Source organism: Coccinella septempunctata, chromosome 2, assembly GCF_907165205.1.
Source record: "Coccinella septempunctata chromosome 2, icCocSept1.1, whole genome shotgun sequence".
NCBI classification, from domain to species: Eukaryota; Metazoa; Arthropoda; class Insecta; order Coleoptera; family Coccinellidae; genus Coccinella; species Coccinella septempunctata.
Genome location: NC_058190.1, coordinates 7837967 through 7860310, shown reverse-complemented (window position 1 = coordinate 7860310; position 22344 = coordinate 7837967). Strand labels below are relative to the sequence as shown.

Sequence of the window (22344 nt, the reverse complement as noted above, 5' to 3'; positions counted from 1 at the left end):
TCGAGTGGGTGGAAGGTAAAATAAAGAAAGGGCACCGTAACATTTTCGTCCGAAGAATTCTCTGAATTTTCTATGTATTTTGGCCGCAAAAGTGTCAATGGAAACTGGAAAATCATTGACTATTTAACCCCCAATGGGGGTTTAATACTCAATGCTGGTAAGACTGTTCAATGATTTAACAATACCACAACCACAGTGATCTACTATCAATTATAAATCTTCGTTTTCTGCTCTGAAACAGGAATGAACAATAGAAATTTCAATTTGATTCATTTTACAGGGACAATGGCGTGATTGTGGACTGTTTACAGGGCACGCGAGGGCTCTCAAGATGTTGGAGGATGCCAACGCATCACTTCTCCTTTCTCCATAGAAGGCACTATGCGGGCACCAGCTTGTACAGGGTGGCAAAATTCGTTGTCTACTGAAGGGATCTCGAAAACTATTGCAGCAAGAAAAAAACTGATCTCTCTTTTTTCTTGACTAATCTAAAACTGAAAACAGATCTATCCTAACGTTCATAGATTTTGAGTTATGAACGAAAATTGGGAAATTGTCATTTTAAATGAAGCTGAATAACCCGCTTATTTGAACTCGTTTTGGAAATCTGTTGTTTCATTCTACACGCACTCTTTTATGGGGAATTCGAATATGATATTATTAAATTTTTTGATCCAGTCATTTTCGAGATACGATATGGATTTCTGATTTTTCAAAAGAAAACTATAATTGAAAGTTCTTTCATCTTGCTGAAGTTTTTTGCTGATTTCAAAAATGTACCATATGTCGCTATTCAAATTATTATAACATAAACAAAATTCAATATTTATTCCAGCTTTTCGATTCACTGTTGAATTTTCAGGAGACTGGCGTAACTATAGCGACCGATGAAAATGGATTATGGTTCGTGACTTCACATAGAATTATGTGATAGGAATCACCGACAGTCGAATAATTATTTCTCTCATATATTCATATCGAGAGTAAAAGACTTTCGTCTGATTATTAAAGACAAAAATTTATTCAATTATCGGCTTTTCTATTTATGGAAGAAACTTAAATAGTCAGTAATACAAAAAAATACGATAATAAACTATAATTATAATTTTTACACAAAATAAGATGAGGTAATATAGGTATCAACAGTAATGTTCGAATTGTGAACCATCGTTAGATAAGCATGCCAAACTAACACTACGTATAGCGTTGCCGATGTGAACATTGGTGACTTCTTTCAGGACGATTTCCATTCCGTCTCTTAATTGTTCATAATTTTGTATTCTTGTTTCGTAAATTTTATTTTTTAATCTTTCATTCCAATCATAGAGGCTTAGGTTTACAAAAGATAATGCATATTCAACGGTCGCTATTGTAATGCTAGCCCACTTATACAGGAGGAAAAATATTAAATTTTTTCTCGTGTAATATTCATATGAATAGCGACATATAATACATTTTTGAAATCAGTAAAAAAATTTCAGCAAGATGAAAGAACTTTCAACTATAGTTTACATTTCAGAAATCAGAAATCCCTGTCGTAATTCGAAAATCACTGGATCAAAAAATTTAATAATATCATATTCGAATTCCTCATAAAAAAGTGCCTGTAGAATGTAACAACAGATTTCGAATACGAGTTCAAATAAGCAAGTTATTCAGCTTCATTTAAAATGACAATTTCTCAATTTTCGTTCATAACTCAAAATCTATGAACGTTAGGCTGGATCTGTTTTCAGATTTGGAATAGTCAGGAAAAAAGAGCTCGAGCATGTGTCATCAGTTTGCTTCTTGCTGCTATAGTTCTCGAAATCCCTTCAGTGGACATCGAATTTTGCCCTGTACTTCGCCGAACTCTGCTGGGTAATTGTTCCTGACGGTAGCCTATGATCTACACTCTACACCAAACCAAGAATGGTTCACTGATAGCTCTGTGATGCCCACAGAAAATGAAGTGTTAATTGTGGGACCTCGTTTCGACCTCTACATCCCCCTAGGGTAGGAGTGTTGCATAGTGCAGGCTGAACATCACGTATGATATATTTATTTTGACAATCTTCTGGCAACCCTGAAATCCTTTTCTGAGGAAAGGGTTAACCCACACCTAGTAGAGGAATGCAGGGAGGCTCTGCGAGAGCGTTGAGAAAGTTATTTATCTGGCGCGCCCGAGGCTTCCGAAAAACCAGAAGTCAGACATACACATCAGACATCACAATAGCTTCTTTAGGTGGGTCAGGCCCCGGACTAAGGTGATCGGCGCCCTCGGCAAATGGTCTTCTGGCGCCCTTTTTCCAGTAATTTTTTTATAATAATTGCTAAATACGGGTTTTTCACAAACAATCACGTATCACAGTCAACAGAAAAACAAGTCGTTCATTGAAAATACTATAGCCCTATAGATTTATTATTCACACTTCAAACCAAGAATTAGACATTTGAAAACTAGAAGAAAAAGATGATCAAATCAAGGGTTTCCTTCTAGCTTTCAACTTTTTAAATGACGAACATACTTTTGTTGTTGTTTAAATAAAATCCGCTAAAGAAAAGAATCTTTCTACAGGCCCTGTTAAACTCGTGTTTGGTGTCTGCACACATTTTTTTATTTGGATATTGTTCATGATAAATTCTTTGCTTTCATGATTTTCGAAGCAGAATAAAATTTGAAGACAAAAGTATCGAAATACAAAATATACTGCACGTCAGGTATGAAAAACACCAATTAAGGATAAAATTTTCGAGAAGTAATCGGAAATACAAATATAGAATACGTGGTTTTATATGAATTATAATCAACTGGACATCATCGTCATGCCAATCATCTTCGATTTCGAAATGCCCTATGAAACGGTCATACCTTACCGTCCTAGTGCAATAAGTTTCGTAAATCGTTTGGTCTAAAAGTCATCCAAGTTGGCGTATATGGACCTTAACTAAGGATCTATAAAGCCCTGGGAAGTGAACCCTCTATTTTACAGACCGAGACACTGGCTATTTACGTATGCGCTCAGGAGTGTCTAGTAATGAACCTCAAAGGGGCGCATATCTATATCACCACGGACAGCCAGGCCACGCTGAGGTCCCTGGAATCACACTGCCAGAGATTTCTGCTGAGATGGGAGTGCCATAATACCATAAAGCAACTGGCCAGAGACAACAAAGTGTCTGGGCATTGTGTTGAACGAAATGAGACAGCCGATGAACTTGCCAAAAGGGTATCAAGCTCAACACCTGCTGGACCCGAGCCTTTGCTACCCGTGGGCTTGAATAATACCAATATAAAGCAGCGGTCCAACAATGGGAGTTGAACAACAGAATAACCCTCTGAAGAAACACTCCTGGACATACTCAATCAAAGAAATTCGTGATGATTTCACCGACCTACACCAGAAAACTGCTAAGGCTGAGCTCCGGGTGATGGTGGAACTGCTGACTGGGCACTGTCAGCAGATGAGATCTGTAGGCTGTGTGGATCAGAAGCAGAAACAGCTGAACACATGTTTTGCAAGGGTGCAGAGCTGGCTAACCTTAGAGCCATTCTAAGTTAATTGAAATACTGCCTTACCCTGCCAAGAGAATAGTATCACTAAGGAACAAATTAATTTCAATCAAATTTTCGATATCTAGAAATCGCGTTGGTTGAAAATTGGCGAAAATGTCGAACACGAATTGTGATTCTTCTTATTTTCTCTTGCAGGACCGTTCGTTACTTGAATGAGTAATGGTTTTAGAGCATTCTCGTAAATTTGGTGCTGCAAAACTGAGAATTACATGGAAATATTGCTCAATCATGATATCGAATCATGGTTAGACCAAAATTCATCAACTTATGTGCTGAATTGTGATGTTCATTACGATTTTATTGCACACATTGTGTTTTTGTTGTCATGGTGTAATAAGCGGTGAAAATCACATTGTAAGTGCAACTTACCTCTTCTGCCAACGAAACAGGAAACTGGGTGATAGGTTTGACCGCAATGTCATCTATAGCAGCTTTTCGCCTGAAAAAAAAATTACTCTTTATTCAAGTTCGAAACAAAACCTACTGAAAGATATCACTACAAAAACATTTTACAAGGTTTCGTTCTGACATTCATTTCGCTCTGGCCTCCTGCCAAATGAGATCTACAACTACAACAGTAAACTACTTCAATGAAAGATATTTTCTCTTTTTTTTGGGAGATAAAGTGTTCTTGATTCACTCATAATGTGAATACTTCTTCTGCTAATGAATCATCCGTTATTTTGATTTTGACGCCCCATTTATTAATTAATAATTAATAAATGAATATTTTTGCTGAAATCGCACGATAATTTTTCAACCTGTTCAAGCTTTCCAGAGTATGTGTAAGTATGCAGAATAAAAATTTGTGGTTCTCAATAAACGATAGGGATTCAGATGAGGTACTACCGGTGATACCGGAAGCTGAGCCAAACTTTGTTATTTCAAAAAGGCTTTTTCCTAAAATTTGAACTACGGTGCAGTTAGACAATATAATATAATAATTAGGTATTGGATACAAATTTTCAATATTTTCAGCGTTAATTGTTTTTTGAATTTTTCCTAAATATCCCTAAAATCATTCCATTGAGCGCAAATACTGATATACAGTATTTTCAAAAGTAATTTGAATTCCCTTTCAAAAATGCCATACAGTTGAACTTTTTTGTTAGTAGATATTTTTTAACTATTTTACTCTTGTAGAATAGTTACGATTGCAAGAGTTGCAATGAAATATGAAAATAATGAAACTTTTTTATAAAAGATTTTCAAAATGTACATTTTCTTGTAGAAAAAAATATAACCTATTTCCAAAACCGACCCTTACATTTTGGAAAACTTCGTGTGGAATTAATCGGCATTTTAACTATCAATTCTTCTTCATCACATCCCAGAGAAACAAATCTAAAGGTGTCAAGTCTTCTACCAATCCATTTCACTTGGATGATGTGTGAGCCATTGCCTCACGAAATTAAAATCATATATCCATCCTTAGTGTCCGTAAACTTAGCACCCACTTTTTCGAAAATGAAGAAAATTTTTTTGCATTCGTTAGTAACTATTTGTAACACAAAAATTGTCGTTTGTAACCTAACCTATGATGGGAAAATGACACCCCCAAAATGCGAAGTTAGCACTCACATTTTCGAAAATGAAGATAATTCTTTTTGCATTCGTTTGTAAATCATTAGTAACTATTTGAAACACGAAAATTTTCGTTTGTAACCTAACCTATGATGAAAAAATGACACCCCCAAAATGCGAAGTTAGCACCCACTTTTCGAAAATGACGAAAATTTTGCGAAAAATAAAGTACAGTTGGGAAGTTCATCGTTAGTAACGACTCGTAACAGACAAATTTTTGTTTGTAAAGTCACCTGTAACGGGAAAATGACACCCCCAAAATGAGAAGTTAGCACCCACTTTTTCCAAAATGACGACAATTTTTTTTGCATTCTTTCGTAGCTCGTTAGTAACTATTTGTAACACGAAAATTTTCATTTGTACCTCAAAGAGAATGCCAGAAAAACACCGCATATCACTGGGTGCTTACTCACTTATTAGAATATAGTTGGAAGTCCATTGTTAGTAACTATTTGTAACAAGGTTTGTAACCTAACATATATTGGTAAAATGACACCCTCAAAATGCGAAGTTAGCAAACACACATTTTTAGGAAAATCTCCATTTGCTCCATTAGATGAACGTCGTTAGTAACTTTTTTTATTTGTATAATTTCGTTTGTAACCTAACCTATGATGAGAAATTGACACCCCCCAATATTCGAAGTTAGCGCCCACCCTTTCGAAAATGAAGATAATTTTTTTTACATTCGTTAGTAACTCGTTAGTAACTATTTGTAACAAAAAAATGTTCGTATTATAACTCAAAGATAGTGCTAGAAAAACAACGCATTCCGCTGGGAGCGTGTTTGTAAAACAGAATTTTTTATTTGTAACCTTATATGCAATAAACAAAATAGCACCAATAAAATGCAAAGTTAGCACATACACATTTTGGAAAATACTGAATTACTTTATTGCTTTCGATAATACTTCATCTGTTAATATTCGTGAAACAAATTTAAAAGTAATGTATGGTAGATATAACTTTCGGGTATAATCATTGCACTCATAGGTTATATCACACATTCACTTTCTCAATACATTCAGAATTTCTCAATGAATATGTAGTTACAGAGGAAGTACTCATTTTACGGAAGCAATACACTTATTCAGAATTCTCCAAAATGTGTATATGCTAATTTTCCACTTCAGGGGTGTTGTCAATTGAAGAGTAGGTTACTAATGAAAAATTATGTGTGTCGAACATTTAGTAACTGGGTACTAACGAGTTACAAACGAATGCAAAAAAAATTAATAGTAACTTACGATGAACTTTTCAACCGTACTTTATTTTTCGTGAAAAATCGAACAGTGGATGGCCTTGAAGTTAGCACCCAGCGAAATGCGGTGTTTTTCTACCAGTATCTTTGAGGTAAAAACGGAAATTTTTTTGTTACAAATAGTTACTAACGAGTTACGAACGAATGCATAACGAAAAAGTGGGTGTTAACTTCGCATTTTGGAGTTGTCATTTTCCCATCATAGGTTAGGTTACAAATGAAAATTTTTGTGTTACAAATAGTTAGTTACGAGTTACAAACGAATGCAAAAAAAATTATCTTTATTTTCGAAAATGTGGGTGCTAACTTCGCATTTTGGGGGTGTCATTTTTTCATCATAGGTTAGGTTACAAACGAAAATTTTCGTGTAACAAATAGTTACTAACGAGTTACCAACGTAATGCAAAAAAATTATCTTCTTTTTCGAATATGTGGGTGCTAACTTGGCATTTTGAGGGTGTCATTTTCCCGTTACAGGTGAGGGTTCAAACAAAAATTTGTGTGTTACGAGTCGTTACTAACGATGAACTTCCCAACTGTACTTTATTTTTCGCAAAATTTTCGTCATTTTCGAAAATGTGGGTGCTAACTTCGCATTTTGGGGGTGTCATTTTCCCATCATAGGTTAGGTTACAAACGAAAATTTTTGTGTTACAAATAGTTACTAACGATTCACAAACGAATGCAAAAAAAATTATCTTCATTTTCGAAAATGTGGGTGCTAACTTCGCATTTTGGGGGTGTCATTGTCTAATCATAGGTTAGGTTACAAACGAAAATTTTTGTGTTACAAATAGTTACTAACGATTAACAAACGAATGCAAAAAAAATTATCTTCATTTTCGAAAATGTGGGTGCTAACTTCACGTTTTGGGGGTGTCATTTTCCCATCATAGGTTAGGTTACAAACGAATATTTTTGTGTTACAAATAGTTACTAACGATGGACTTCCCAAGTGTATTTTATTTTTCGCGAAAAATCGAACAGTGGGTGCCCAGCGGAATGCGGTGTTTTTCTACCAGTATCTTTAAGGTACAAACGAAAATTCTGTTGTTACAAATAGTTACTAACGAGTTACTAACGAATGCAAAAAAAATTTTCTTCATTTCCGAAAAACTGGGTGCTAACTTCACGGACACCCATCCTTATACTTTTACAAGAAGATCTCATTCACTTCCAACTAGATGGAGTGGAGTTCCACATTACTATCATCCAGTGAGGCGATGGCTCACTGATAATTTCCAAGAGGAATGGCCACAGCGAGGCTAGGTTGAGTCGAAATATCTTTCCTTTCAATTTTGACTTGAAATTGGAAAATATTTTTTTAAGTCGAGAAATAATGACATCTTTGTGAAATTTGATCCGTTTTTCCTTTTGGATAATAAAAGACTGGATATCATTTTACAGGGTGTTTCATTGGGAAACGGAAATACTTAAAAAGCGGATACGTGGCAACGAGGTGGTTCTGGCTGGAGATACCATATTTAGTGGCTCTTACTGTTTTCGTAGCTAAGATTACAGGATGTTTAATGAATTTTGCTCGTTTCTTCCTGAGGCTATATCAGACGATCCGCCCAATATATTTTCTTCATATTGGGCAAACGTGTTTCTTAGTCAAAGCTCAAATGTATTATGCAATAACCGGAAGGTCTGGGTTCACAAAAAAATTATAAATCGTTTTAATCCTCGAAAGAACACCCTGTAAATCGAAATTTTGAAACACACTGTTTCTATATTTGAAAAGACCACAAAAAACTAAACAGACAGCTTCACTGCACAAATTTTTAACGTAAAAATGAAGTTTTTTAGAACTTGGATTCCTGACTGAAAGTTGTTGCTTTTCCTTTTTATAGCTGCAGACCACCTCACTTTGTATTTTTAACTAACTCTCTCGTCATTTCCGAAAAAATTAAGGCCCTGTATGTACATAACTGATTATCGAAAATGCTTGGATATTGTTAGTGAATATTTCAGTGGAATAATTGAGAATAATTTGGCCCATTTCATTATTGTTAAAACAATGATGTAAATGTTTTTAAAATAAAAAAATTAACAAAACAAATATATATACAAATTTAAAAAAACTACATAAACTGCTCGAAATGTAACCCATTTCGATCTAAATACTTCTTTGTTTTTTTCAGAACGAACTGCTTTCGGAATTACATTAGGAATGTTCTTGATTTTCTGGCTAGCTTCTCCTATTTTTAAAATAAGCTGTTAAAAAATAGAGGAAGCTAGCCAGAAAATAAAGAGCATTCCGAATATAATTCGGAAAGAAGTTCGTCCTGAAATGAGCAAGGGAATATTTAGATCGAAATTGTTTAAATTTCTCGCAAATTATATAGTTTTTTTTAAATTTGTGTATATGTTTGTTTTGTTCATTTCTTATTTTGAAAACATTCATATAATTGTTTTGATAATAATGAAATAGACCAAATTCATCTCAATTATTCCACTGAAACATTCAATAACACTATAGTATACAGTTATATACATTATACAGTACAGTACAGTACAGTAATACATAATACAGTTATATACATAATCAGTTATCTACATACAGGGCCTAAATCTGAAAATCACAAGAGGCGGGTTACTTAAAAATACAAAGTGAAATGGTCTGCAGCTATAAAAAGGAAAACCAATGTAATAAGTATTTACTAAGTAATGTTAAAATAATTATGGATTCAATAGTTTTGATAATTTATCATTAAAAGTAACTTCAAATCACTTTCAGAAATCCAAGTTCTGAAAAACTTCACTTTTACATTGAAAATTTGTGCAGTAAATCTGTCTGCGCGGAGATTTAAAGTACACGACTCAGTTTAGTTTTTTGTGGTCTTTTGAACTGTTGGAACAGATTTTCAAAATTTCGATTTACAGGATTCAAACGATTCATAATTTTTTGTTGACCCAGACCTGGATTTTCCTTGCGGTTATTGCATGATACTTTTGAGCTCTTAACCGAGTGGTTCGTCTGATATGTCCTCAGGAAAACACGAGCAAAATTCATAAAACATCCTGTATCCCAGCTACGAAGACAGTAAGAGCTAATAAATGTGGTATCTCTAGAATCACCTCGTTGTCACGTATCCGCCTGTTAAATATTTTCGTTTCCCAATGAAATACCCTGTATAGTTTACATAAAATAAGTCATAAAAACACCGCTCAACTTCCTATTAAAATCACTTTTTGTTATTTAGATTTCCGATACAAGATGGTGAAAGTAAGAAAAAACAAATTGTTTTTGTCTGAACATCCACAAGAATCATCGAGAGAACATCCAATATCACCACACAAAAAGATTTCCAAGTTGAAGGAGAAATCGCAATAAGAATGGGACAGCAATTCTTCCAAACTACAAGAAATCCAAAGCAAAATTTCACTTTGTTCTATCACCATATTTTGATCCAGAGGATTTGTCCTTAGCTTGTCAAGAGTTTTGAGAGTTTGAAGTGATATTTTAGAAGAATCAGTTTGGTTTCAGTCCATAAATACAATTTAATAAAATGGGCTAAAAGACAAAACGACACTCAACAAAACAATCACAAAGACAGACCGTGATACCAACTTCAAGAATATGAATTCGCTTGAGAAAATTGTATGGAGTAAGAATATTTCTTTACCTATATCAAATTAAAATTGAAATTTTTTTTGGCAATCATCGGCAACAAAGACTTTAACAGAAATCTTGTATCTGACGTCCATGCAAAATTGGTCCGAAGGTTCCGGAGACTGCCATTACTCCCTCCACATTCTTCGGTGTAGAGTCAAATGCTTGCTTATATATTTTTGTTTCAATACCAAATATTACAGTTTACCCTCACCCACCTGAAGATGCTATTGTGATAGCGAAACACGTGTCGTAGTTTGAAATCTCATTTTGTGAGAATCGTATAATCTGTTGTGAGTTCAATTAAGTATCGTCTATATCAATCAAATCCATGAAATTTAGGTGCGGGGAAATTCTAATAAATCGTATTTGATATTTTATGAAGAATTCGAAAATGTAATGAAGTATACGATGTCCCATTTTTGAAAACAAAGTTTGGCTCAACTTTCGGTATAACCAGAAGTACCTGTGAGACCAAAATATTACAGAATACATCCCGATTATTCATAACGATTCACCAATTCTGAGGAGAAGATCTCATTCGGTTTTTGATACGTTTTATGCACACTTTCCGTGAAAGTACCTGTGAATTGTATACAGAGAGATGATGCAGAAAGTATAGGAAACCGAAAGGAAAAATATTGAGCAGGTATTCAATATAATCAATGGGTTGTTTTTCGTCAAATTCTAACAGGCTACATATTATTCGACTTTCACGCTATGTCCTTTGATTGAAGTAAAATTATAGGCGAAAAAATTCATCAACCAGAGTGAATATAATTAACCCTAATCCTTGTGTTAAAAAGAAGGTGAATGATTTCTAATGTTCAAAATGACAATAAACACTTACTTCGCTTTCGAAAACCGATGGACACTTAAAATTTGGGTCAATTGGAGAAACGGCTTTGCACAAATTTTATAGTATAGTTGAGCGTAGTTACCGGTTTCCATCTACGAGAAATGAATTTTCTGTTGGACGAAAACTTGTCAGACTGCTATGCTAAATGCCGGTTATTATGTTGAATTGATGAAAACAAACACTATCGACTTCGGAACCTTGAACCAATGCGAATGTGCGATAGGTAGTGAAATTAACGAACCTACTGTACTCTTTTGCTCAATAGCGGTACCACACGGATAGCGCATATTCGTTCGGCCATAATTATGGATGAAATCGATTTTTCAACCGGCAAATTGGAGTTTGACAGCCTTACATTAATCGAAATTTTATGATCCGTCTATTGGTTGACGTCATGATGAGATAAAACATGTTAGTGGAGCGCCGTAAGGTTCGTACCTCGGAACCCAGTGAACATCTATGAAAGATTTTTTTATGTACTCCATAAAGTTCACCCAAAAAAATTTTCGCTTCTTATTATTTCTTATGAACAATCTGAATGACTGTATGATTGAAGTGAAAATAACACCCTAAAGCAGTTAGAGGGATTGAATTTGAGCCAAAATGTAGTATAATGATTTTATGCGAACTCAATAGTTTTCGAGTTATTTGTGATTGAAATCTGAGATTTTTTACTGAAAAAAGTCATGTTCCTTAACGGGTTTTCAAGAGTAACTTAAAAACTACTTCCAAATTTTAACTACACTCACCGACGAAATTATCGATCTATTCAATAAATGAATGTCTGTACTAGCGGTCGCCAAGTCCGTGAAAATTTCAAGTTCTTGTCTTGAATTTAAGACAAGCTAAAGACAATAGTTGGGGAGCCCAAAAGGGAAATTCGGGATTTACTCGAGCATGTCAAATTAATGTAAGGGGAGATACCCTGGACCCTGTAAAGTACCTCTACCAAAAATTAGACCTGTATATAGGGGGAATTGTCTGCAACAGCCTGTCAGAATTGTAAAAACGATCATTGTACGTACATACTCGATCATGTCAGATTAAGATATATGTGGTCAATTACATGTTGAAAAGTATGCATTCTCTTAATCTGACCTGAAAAGGTGTGAGAGGATTGCAGAAAAAAAAAACGTCACGTGTACATTCTCGAGCGCGGTGGCTCTTTTTCTTATTTTGACTCTATGATTCAAGAATAGCGGACAAAATATAATCTGACAGTTTAAGCAAGCCGAAAAAGAAATTGTCCAAAAAAGTATTTTTGAATTATCTCTGTACTGGGCTTCAAATTGTTTTTACATTCATTATAAAAGTTGTAGAGCATAACATTTTATACAAATTTGGTCCGATGCAAATTTTTCTACGTCCAAACGTTTTTGAGATATTTAGCGATTAATGTACATCAGACTGGGTTTCCACATTGACCTTGCCCTTTCGCATGTGTGGCTGAGCTCCTCGCCCTTATCGCCCTCTAACTCGAGAACGGTTAAGAGTATATTAAATTTCAGACAGGAGTTGTATAGAATTTTAATATATACAACTTCCATGATGAATAAAGTAACCATTAGAGCTACATGAGGAGAGATAATCTAAAAAAATACCTTTTTATCATCTTCAAACTGTCAGATTGAGAAAACCCTCTCCGATTAGTGTCAGATTAATGGGTCAACTTGTCTGCAACACCAAAATTAACCATCTGCAGAAAAATCTGACACGGTCATTTAACGATTTTTTTCCATTTTCAAAAGATCACCGTGACCTTGAGTCTCTTGAAAAGTAGCTTCCTTCGGGTCCAATCAACATATCCTCTGAAAATCTGAGACGTTCGAAATTTTTTTTCACCATTTTCAACTCATCCGTACTGCCAGCCCCGCAACGCAAACTGTCAGATTAACATGAATTTATTATGAGAGACACGTAGGGCATATACAGTATCTTAATCTGACACCCTCGACTATGTACTCAATTTGTTTTTACATGTTTGAAAAGTTGCAGACGCTTTTCCCACCGCTGAAAGTGCATATATTATAGAACCTTTTTTCTTTCTAGCATCTAATCTTCGAAATCCACTAGCTCTCCACGACGCTCGAGTAAATATCGATTTAACATAGTCAGCTCCCCAACTACAAGAAGTAATTTCATAATTTCAAGACAAGACAAGAAATTTTATGTCAATATCAAGATTTCTTCTCAAGAAAACAAGAAACCTTGAAATATCATGTCCCACCATGAATACGCTGAGACGTATTTATTCGTGAAAAAGATATACAGGGTTGGGATAAAGTTTGGCACCAAATTAATATCTTTAAAACAAAATGGGCGATATTTTTGAAATTTGGCAGCTGATTGTAATGGACCACAATGCATCTGATGAGCATATTTTCATTAATGAGATACTTCCGATTTAACCAGAAATGACAAAACTTTTTTTTATTTAAATGGGACACCCTGTATATTTCTGCAGATTCTGAAAGTGCACCTTGTTTCGGATCTGTCCAAATCGGGTTCCATGTAAAAATTATCTGTAAAAAGAAGAAATTGTACATTTGACAAAAAATCCATTCAAATAAATAAATCGTTGTTATTTGTATCAATAGTGAGAAATCTTTGTATTAGATAACTCTTTCTGCTTTTCATGACGTATTTTTTATGAAAATCTTCAAAATTACCGTCCGTTCCGTTTTATATATTTATTTGGTGCCAAACTTTATCCCAACCCTGTATATTATATTTATATCATATATAAAAACATATTTTAACATGAAATGCCTATTCCTATATGTATATTGCACGAATTTTCTGCTAGACACATGTAAATTGAAATCTTGTTGAAACTCCAATTGCAATCATTCAGGCATACACTTTTTTCTGTTTATGAAAACAGTATAATTCTGGATTATTTATTATTTCCGCCGTTTCACCTGAATTTCGAAACAATAACAGAATTACTCTCTGTCAGTATTGTGCAGTATCTACATCTACCATTACCTTGCATTGGTGAATGCTGATGATACTACTTTTTCCTTTTACTGCCGCTTTCGCAGCTACGGTTTGAGATTCAGATTTATCATTTTCACTAGCATTATTTCATATTTTTACTAAAACTTGCGTTTCCGTCTATTGTTTGTTAGTAAATATTCTGAGTCAAAATAAAAGCCAAATGGCTCAGCAGACGTTTTGTTCAATGAAAAGTCAATGTTTCTTATGGTATAATAACACTTAATACTTTGTGATAATCAAGTGTAGGTATAGAAAAAATTCGCAATTCATTTAAAAGCCGATTGGAAGTGTGATGACGTAGAAGGTGGAAAAGTCAAAAGTTCAATTGACAGGACTGCGTCCGTTAGCAGTGGCGTATTGTAACACAACAGTAATAGGTAAAGTTAAAATGAAAATGATTTAAAATAACTTCAACTTTTGTGGGTACTGCCTGATTGTGATGTGGCGTGTGGAGATACCAGCCGAATATTTTCGATCTCGCATTGAGGATTCTTCCTTTATTTTCTTGGTAATAATTAATAACCTCATTCAACTTAACGAATTAAAGGGTGCAACTGGGCGTCGTCATTTTGAGTTCGTCAGAAAACAAATAAATATAGGAAAACCACCAAATTCTCGTGTTTACACAAAACGGAATGAAAAGTTCGCTGGGGAATCACTATGTATGGTGTCTCTGGTTAATTTCAAGATATCGAAATTTCTTGAATCAAGATAAGATTTAATAATTCAACAAGACAAGATTTTTTTCAATTTCTTGACTTTTAATAATAGGTTTGTCAGGAAGACAAGAATTTTTGTCTTGTTGACCCCTAGTTTTTACAACATACATTGATGAATTTGTTAAGTCCGATTTGATTTTTTTTTCAAATTGTAGATAAGTTCATACGAAATCTATCACAATTTTGGAATTTTAAGAAAATAAGGCGTACGTCATTTCATACTGGGTAAAAGGAAATCTGTTTTTTTTAACTTTGAAAACACCCGTGGAGTGTACTAGTTTTTTCACCTTGTGATTTCTTATTTTATCCTCAAGATACATCTTTTCTCAACAATTTATTTTTGTATTTATTACAAGAGCTCAGTTTCTGTAAAAGATACGGGGTTTTCAGAAAAAAATACCTTTCTACATTTTCGCTTTGGCTACAACAATAAGTTTACAAATTCAACTTAAATACCCTATCCACATAAGAGTCAACGTTTTGTCTCAGAGCACCAAATGGACGTCAAAGAATTGACCGGAGAACTGGTGAACGTTTCTTCTCAATGTATAATCTGCAGTTCAATAGTATGTAAGGAAAGTTAAATCAGTTGAATTACGCGTTTAAACACAATGAGGAATTCTCCTCAATTTGGGTTATCACTGCATATGCAAGTTTAAACTGAATAATTATGAGTTTCATTCATGATTTTTTCAAATTCACCGCGGAAACTATTCAAAATCATCCTTCAAATATGGGGTTTTAAAATTTAAATTGCTTTGTGCGGAGTTTACGATTTGGCAACAGCGCATACAAGACAATGAAAAGATCAATGTCCGATCAGCTTGCTTATAAAATAATAGCTGTTGATCCACAGGCGCCCACTTACTGGCGAGATTCAGCTGCAACCGGCCATAAAAATCCCATAAAATTTTACGACCTTCCTCGTTCGTCGCAGACTTCATAGACAGCCATCTTTGTCTATCTCATCAAGATAATGTATTTGTTGTCCTTTATTATCAAGGCATATTTCAGTCGATGTTGCCAAGTTGTGCAATCCACATGAAACGCTTTGAATTTTAAATACTCATTTTTATTTTTCATTTTTAAGTGCTTAAAATAATTTTTTTTGGGAAACGGTTGAAATGGTTATTTCAAAATGTGAGGTTTCAAAGATATTTCATAAAAAATACATCATTTACGTTAGAAGGAGTATTCCCTATTTACGTTGTTTTTACATTACCCATAGATGAATCGAGATCATACGAAGTAACCGAGTATTTTTTTATCTAATTTTTCCTGTTCCTGACGACATTTTGCCATTTATTCAACAATAAATCATAGTAGCGTTACTTGAAATTTTTTTTCTACGTATCTTTGTTTATTGGACTTTTGCTGATTATATTTAAATTCATGTTTCATTTGATACGTAGTGCATTCAATTTTTTTTAACCTAAATTAATGTTATATTTCCAAACTATGGAATAAAATATCGTAAATTTCAACCCAGAGATTCAGGAATTCATATGTATCCTCGAAAAGAAAAAAAAAGGGGGGAAAATACTGAATAAGGTTCGGAATGAATGTTTCATCCGAATAGATGAGATTCAGGCGCGGAGTTCCCCTACGAGAACCGACATTCAGTTTCCGAGTTTAATTCAGGTCTTGAAATGTGATGCAGCATAATGAACTTGCCCCAGCCAGGGGATATACGAAACCATCTTCACTTGATTACCCTGCTCCAACTCGTCGTTACGAAAAGGTTACAAACTAGGTTGAAACACACACACATTATTCATATTTTTCCACAAGTTTGAGGATTAAGATTTCAAATTCCCATGTAATAATGTAAACCTAAATATCCGGCCGTTTTTTTAGATTCAGAACAGAGGAACAATGTACACAGGGTTTCCCAAATTCTAATGACCGGATTTTGTAAACTATAAGAGCTAGGTCCTCACAGATGATACGTTCAGACATCGACACCAGAGACTGCAGGAAACCATAGATGAATTACTCAGATGGTGCATCAAATGGAAAATCCAAATTAATGGAAGAAAGACACAAGCAATATTACTGCAAAAGAGAAGATTGAGGATGGAAGGAATCCTCGAAGTTGATGGAGAAGAGGTTGAATGGAAAAATGAAACAACATACCTAGGAGTGAAGCTTGACAGAGGACTTACATGGAAAAACCACATCAATGTGCAGTTGATAAAACAAAAGCCGCAATGAGCAGAATTTATCCATTGATAGGCAAAAGAAGTCATATGAATAAGAACATCAAGTTGACGATGATTAAAACTATCGCGCGACCACAACTCACATATGGATCGGCGGCATGGTGCTTCGCAGCTAAGACCCACATCAAGAGAATACAGGCCACTGAGAATAAACTCCTTAGAATGGCGATGGATGTACCCTGGTTTGTTAGGAACAACCAAATCTACAAGGACTTGGAATGGGAACCAGTTACAGAATTTATGAAGAGAAAGGCGGAAAGGATATTCGACAAAGCCAAACAACATCCAAATGGGGAACTACGAAGATTAGTCGACTACGATCCAATGGAAGAAGCTAGAAGGTCAAGAACCCACCACCGAAGACCGAGAGATCAGTTAAGGATTTTAAGTAACCAAAGAAGTAACCTATGAAAGCTATAGGCAGCATACAACTATCAACACGACTATGATCGTGTGAGAGTCCAGAAACCATAAGAGTCAACTGGTTAAAAGGCAAAATGCCCGGAACTTATGAAGAAGCAGTTAAGGGTTTTTAGTGGGTCTCGAGCTCAAGAGAGTGAGAATCCCCACACTGTTCCCCCTCAGGAGAGGGTGTGTTCGTCTGTCTTGCAGATTTTCCCCCTGCTACACCAAAAAAAAAGACACGTTCTTTTCAGAGGAACAAAAATAACAGAGAATACCATTGCCTCCTACGATATTTTGTTTTTGAGTTATCAGTTTTTTAGTTAGATATTTGAAACTTGAACCTTCTACCGGTACTTTTTTGCGTTGAATCTACCAGAATTATGATAAAAATCTTCGTCCTCTAGATTTAGAATTATGAAGCAAAATTTTATTTTTCAACTGCAAATAGTTATTGAATTTGTCATCTCTGTGTTGTACAGAATCATAGAATTCCAAAGCATATACGCTGATTGCTGACGTAAAGAACAACGACTCAATGTGAATTGAGGACCTTAAACTAAATGAGGATTGGTGGTTTGAACGTCTCATGAGGATATTGGTTACCGAAATATACATTGAAAAATACTGATTAAAATTATTAAATTGTAGTAATTATGGAGAAGTTTTAGCTGATATTTTATAAAATAAAACACCGAAAAAATGTGAGGATTGATTCTGTAGTCAAAATTAAGGTGGGTATATTTGGTATGGAATTTTTTGAAAAACCTCGTTCTGTCGAAAAAAATTGGTGGAAACAAAAAGTTAGTATATGAATTGGGCTTTTCAGCCATGATTCTTAGGGCATAGATAGTCACCAACCAGATCTGGCCGCCGCTGAATTCTTCTCGAGTCTCCATTATATCTGTGCACCATAGATATCCACTGTGACCTGTCTTACGCTAGTTGTTCCCAGTTATGATTGGCGTTAATTGATTTTAGGGATTGATGTAGTGTATCCTTAAACCGCTTATACTGGCCTCCTGGTTTTCGAGCTCCCTCTGTGAATTCGCCGTATAGAGCTATTTTGGGGAGTCTTGTGTCTTGCATCCTCAGAATGTGACCGCTCCATCTGAGTCGGGCCTTCGTTACTTGAGTCTCAATTGTTGTACAACTCGCGCGTTGCAAGACTTCTTCATTCGAAACTTTGTGGAACCATCTGATGTGCATTATCTGTCTTAGATGACGTTGTTGCGTTTGTTCAAGTTGTTTAATATGTCGCCTGTAGGGCGTCCAGCTTTCGCTTCCGTAAAGAAGCGTTGGGAGGAAGACTGCTTTGTAAACAGCTGTCTTGGTCTTCAGATTGAGGTCGTGACTTTGAAACACTCTGTTCTTCAGCTTCCAGAATGCCCGTGATGCCGAATTGATACGGTTGTGTATTTCCGTGTCTAGATTAGCCCTACTACTTATGAAGCTTCTCAAGTATTTGAACTGCTCGACCTGTTATAGGGTTTCATTCTCCAGGCTGAGAAAATATCTACATGTTTTTATAACCAAACCATTTGCCCAGCTCCATGATTATACAAGGAATTACAAGTTCGAGATGTCTAAATATAAAAGTAATTAGTGGGTACGTCGAAATGATTGTATAAATAGTTGAAATTGAAGAAATAAACCGAAATCGCTATGAATTCAGTTCAAACGCCCTGGGCTACTATTCTCGAGCATTCGCAATATATGCGATGGTACGCATCGAAGAACGTTGTGATGTTTTTAACAGCAAATAGTTTTCCAGAGTTTCACCAAAGTATTGTGTTTAGCCCATATGAAAGCACACAATGCTTTGGTGAAACTCTATTTGCTGTTAAAAACATTACAACGTTTTTCGATGCGTACGATCGCATATATTGCAAATGCTCGAGAATAGCAGCCCTGTTTCTTGCCCCGGATCACTCGACTTTCATTTTCGTCACCAGCATTACGACCGCATCTGACGGTCAGAATCCTTCCACGGGTTATTAGTTCACTGGTTCAAGTAGATATGAAAATATTTCAATTTTCCGCATTCAACATATCAATAAAATCTTGATATTCACTCAATTTTTTTCGCTTCTTAAAAATTACTAGTGGAGTGATATTTTCCACTTGATGCATAAATGAAAATTCTAATGAATACGGGCCTGCAATTTTTTGAACTTTTTGTGAGCTGATGACGAATGTGTGCAATATCAGTGAAACAATTTTCATAATAATGGAGATATGGTAGCATAGCTTTAATGTATCGATTGAAATTTATTCTGGGAGGATTCTGCATTTCTTCATAAACTTTTTAGGGTTTTCATTCCCAATCTCTGAAACAAAATCAATTAAAAATGAAATCAACGATTTGCTCCTGCGTAAATTCTTGCACTGATTTGTATTCTATTAGATCAAGATAATAATTCGGCAAATTGTTCGGTAGGAATAGATCATATTTGGATCAATTTACTAAAGAAAGAACTGTCATCCGGTAATTTCAAAATTAAATGAATCAACGTTTCTATGCAGTCTCTGTTTCTATGTATTGACAATTAATGTCAAACAAAAGCCACAATCATAGATAACCTAGCCACAATTCAGGAGATTTTCGAAAATATATTTCTCGTCTGATGAAGGAGTCTGATAGATAGACTCCGAAACGTTTTACGTTACAACTTAGAATTTTAATTTCAACGTTATTTATTTTCAGTTCATTGTCAGGCAACAATTTTTTCTAGTTGATTTGCAGGATTTGCTCCTGACAAATTAATGCAAGAATTTACGCAGAAGCAAATCGTTGATTTCATTTTTAATTGATTTTGTTTCAGAGATTGGGAGTGAAAACCCTAAAAAGTTTATGAAGAAATAGTTTTAATGTTTCCACTTTTGAAACCTACCCCATATATACATGGTGATTCCCCGCAACGACTCTTTAGAAGGAAACAACCTACTACCTTCTCATTTCAAATGACGCACCCCATCTTCGCATTGTTTACCTGAACAAACTCTATACCCAAAATGAAAACTTTGAGAATTGTCAAAGAAATACTAAGGAAAAACAGCCATTTCGAATCTGGTGATTAGTCTGTGACTTGCGAAAACCACAGAAGCGAACTGAATGAATGGATTATTGAAAATCCAGCAACTATTCATGAAATTGCAAAAAAATTTATGGAAACATTGAATTTTAGATTCCTTCTGTGGTATGAGAAACTAATCCATCAGTTCGAAATTGCTTTTTTCCCCCTTACCAGGGGGATCAGCTTCCTTGAAATAATTTGTTCGCCCAGAAGTATAGTGCCATCTACCGGCTTTCTTTCTTTTAGCTAGCGACGAATAGATATCTTAGAATAGATTACTTTACGGTTGAGAAAAAATAAGGAATAAAAACAGCATGTGATGGAGGTCAAAACTGCTGACGTTGAAAATGATTTGAGGCGTATAGCGATTACTAGTCAACTCTTTAATTGAAGCCAAACACAAAATTGGTGAGACTAGCTTTCAGCGCTAACTTTATTCATCTACGCCCAATTATGCTTCTCTTTCAATAATCCAACTCAAAATTGAAAAAGAACTCAGGAAACAAGTTAATGTTGAAGAGTTTGAAGTATTATTGTTAAAAGCGGTAACCTGGTTGATGACCTTTTAACTTAGAACGTGACAGGGGATGACTGGAGAGGTCAGAATTGCAAAGAAAAATCTATATATATATATCTATATAAAAGACTCCTTCACGAAATGTTCCACATAATGACAGAGGAAACTGTAAATTTTAGAAGCGATATTCAGAATTTCAACCAAGGCTACTATAATATATTAAAAGAAAACCATGACCACGGTAGATCAAACATCTCTAGCATGCGCGCACCAGAGACCTTTCTCTTTGGCGCGCACCCGATTGAAGAAAGCCAGTTTGTTTTCCTTTCAATGATCAATCCATCACATGTTGTTGTTGAACTCTTTGTTGCTTCAAAATAAGTTTAATGTTGTTTTTCTTTCCTTGCAAAGATTTCCATTTTTGTGTATTGTTGTCGGATGTTGTTTTTACACTTGATTTAGAGGAAACCAATACAAATTGTAAGTGTTGTTTGTTCTTTCTTATTGTAACGATCACGTATATATTTTCTACTGTATTTGTGTAATACTGCATGAGTTTTTATCTAATTACAGTGCCCTGATGAAGACATTGAATATGTCGAAACGTCGGCCGAATTGAAGGTGTTTCTTTGCAATTCTGACCTCTCCAGTCATCCCCTGTCACATTATTGTTAGAGTCGTGGAGTTTTCAATAGAATAAGTAATTTATTTTCAGTTTTATTATCCCAAAACTTAATAATATTCAATTAGAACAATAATCGTAATCTGCAATCTCTGTTCGAATAAGGTTATACAAAAACTGGCTGACTGATTTGTGACGTGAATGTCGTCACATGTGTCAGTCAAAATGACTTAAACACAGAGTTGCCAAACTGGAATATATCATGACTGGTGGCGCCACGAAACACTTTGATAGGGTCAATATTTGAGTATTTATGAGATACATGTCCGGACACTTACACACGCCTCCTTAAATCTATAATATTGATCCTTTACCTGGAATTTTAAAACACATTTCAAGAAAATTAAACCAATCCTAACTCTACTCTGTTTTTTAAAAACATTTTGTTATCTAAACTTTTGGTTAACATGTCTGCTAAATTAAATTTAGACTTAATTCTTACAATATCAATCACACCCTTCTCATAATTTTCATTAATATAATGATACTGCACTTCAATATGTTTAGAGTTTTTTGTGAAGCTGCCGTATTTAGCAATAGAAACTGCACCTGAATTATCTTCATACAATTTTATTGGTTTATCAAATTTTATCTCAAATGATATACTGAGCAAATTTTCAATGAAAACTAGTTTTTTCACTGCTTCTGACATTTAGTAACTGCATTTTGCTTATGCGTTTTCCAGAAAACTAAGTTTCCTAAAAATCTAACTATGAAACCTGCAGTGGACTTCCTATCTACGTTATCTCCTGCGTAGTCCGAATCTACCGGAATCTACCATACAATCTAATGTTTCTGAGTTCAAATTCTTATAGTACGTTAAATTCAAATCTTTAGTCTTGTACAAAT

The 22344-nt window shown here is 34.8% G+C and overlaps 1 protein-coding gene across 4 annotated transcripts in view; it reads right to left on the bottom strand.

Moving 5' to 3' along the window:
* LOC123308260 (inaD-like protein) overlaps positions 1 to 22344 on the bottom strand; it is a 370976-nt gene that overhangs the window by 92076 nt on the left and 256556 nt on the right. For all 4 annotated transcript variants that reach the window (XM_044890846.1, XM_044890847.1, XM_044890848.1 and 1 more), the window contains exon 22: positions 3926 to 3995. In XM_044890846.1, coding sequence (XP_044746781.1) covers positions 3926 to 3995 — 70 coding nt within the window. The remainder of the gene's footprint in view (positions 1 to 3925; positions 3996 to 22344) is intronic.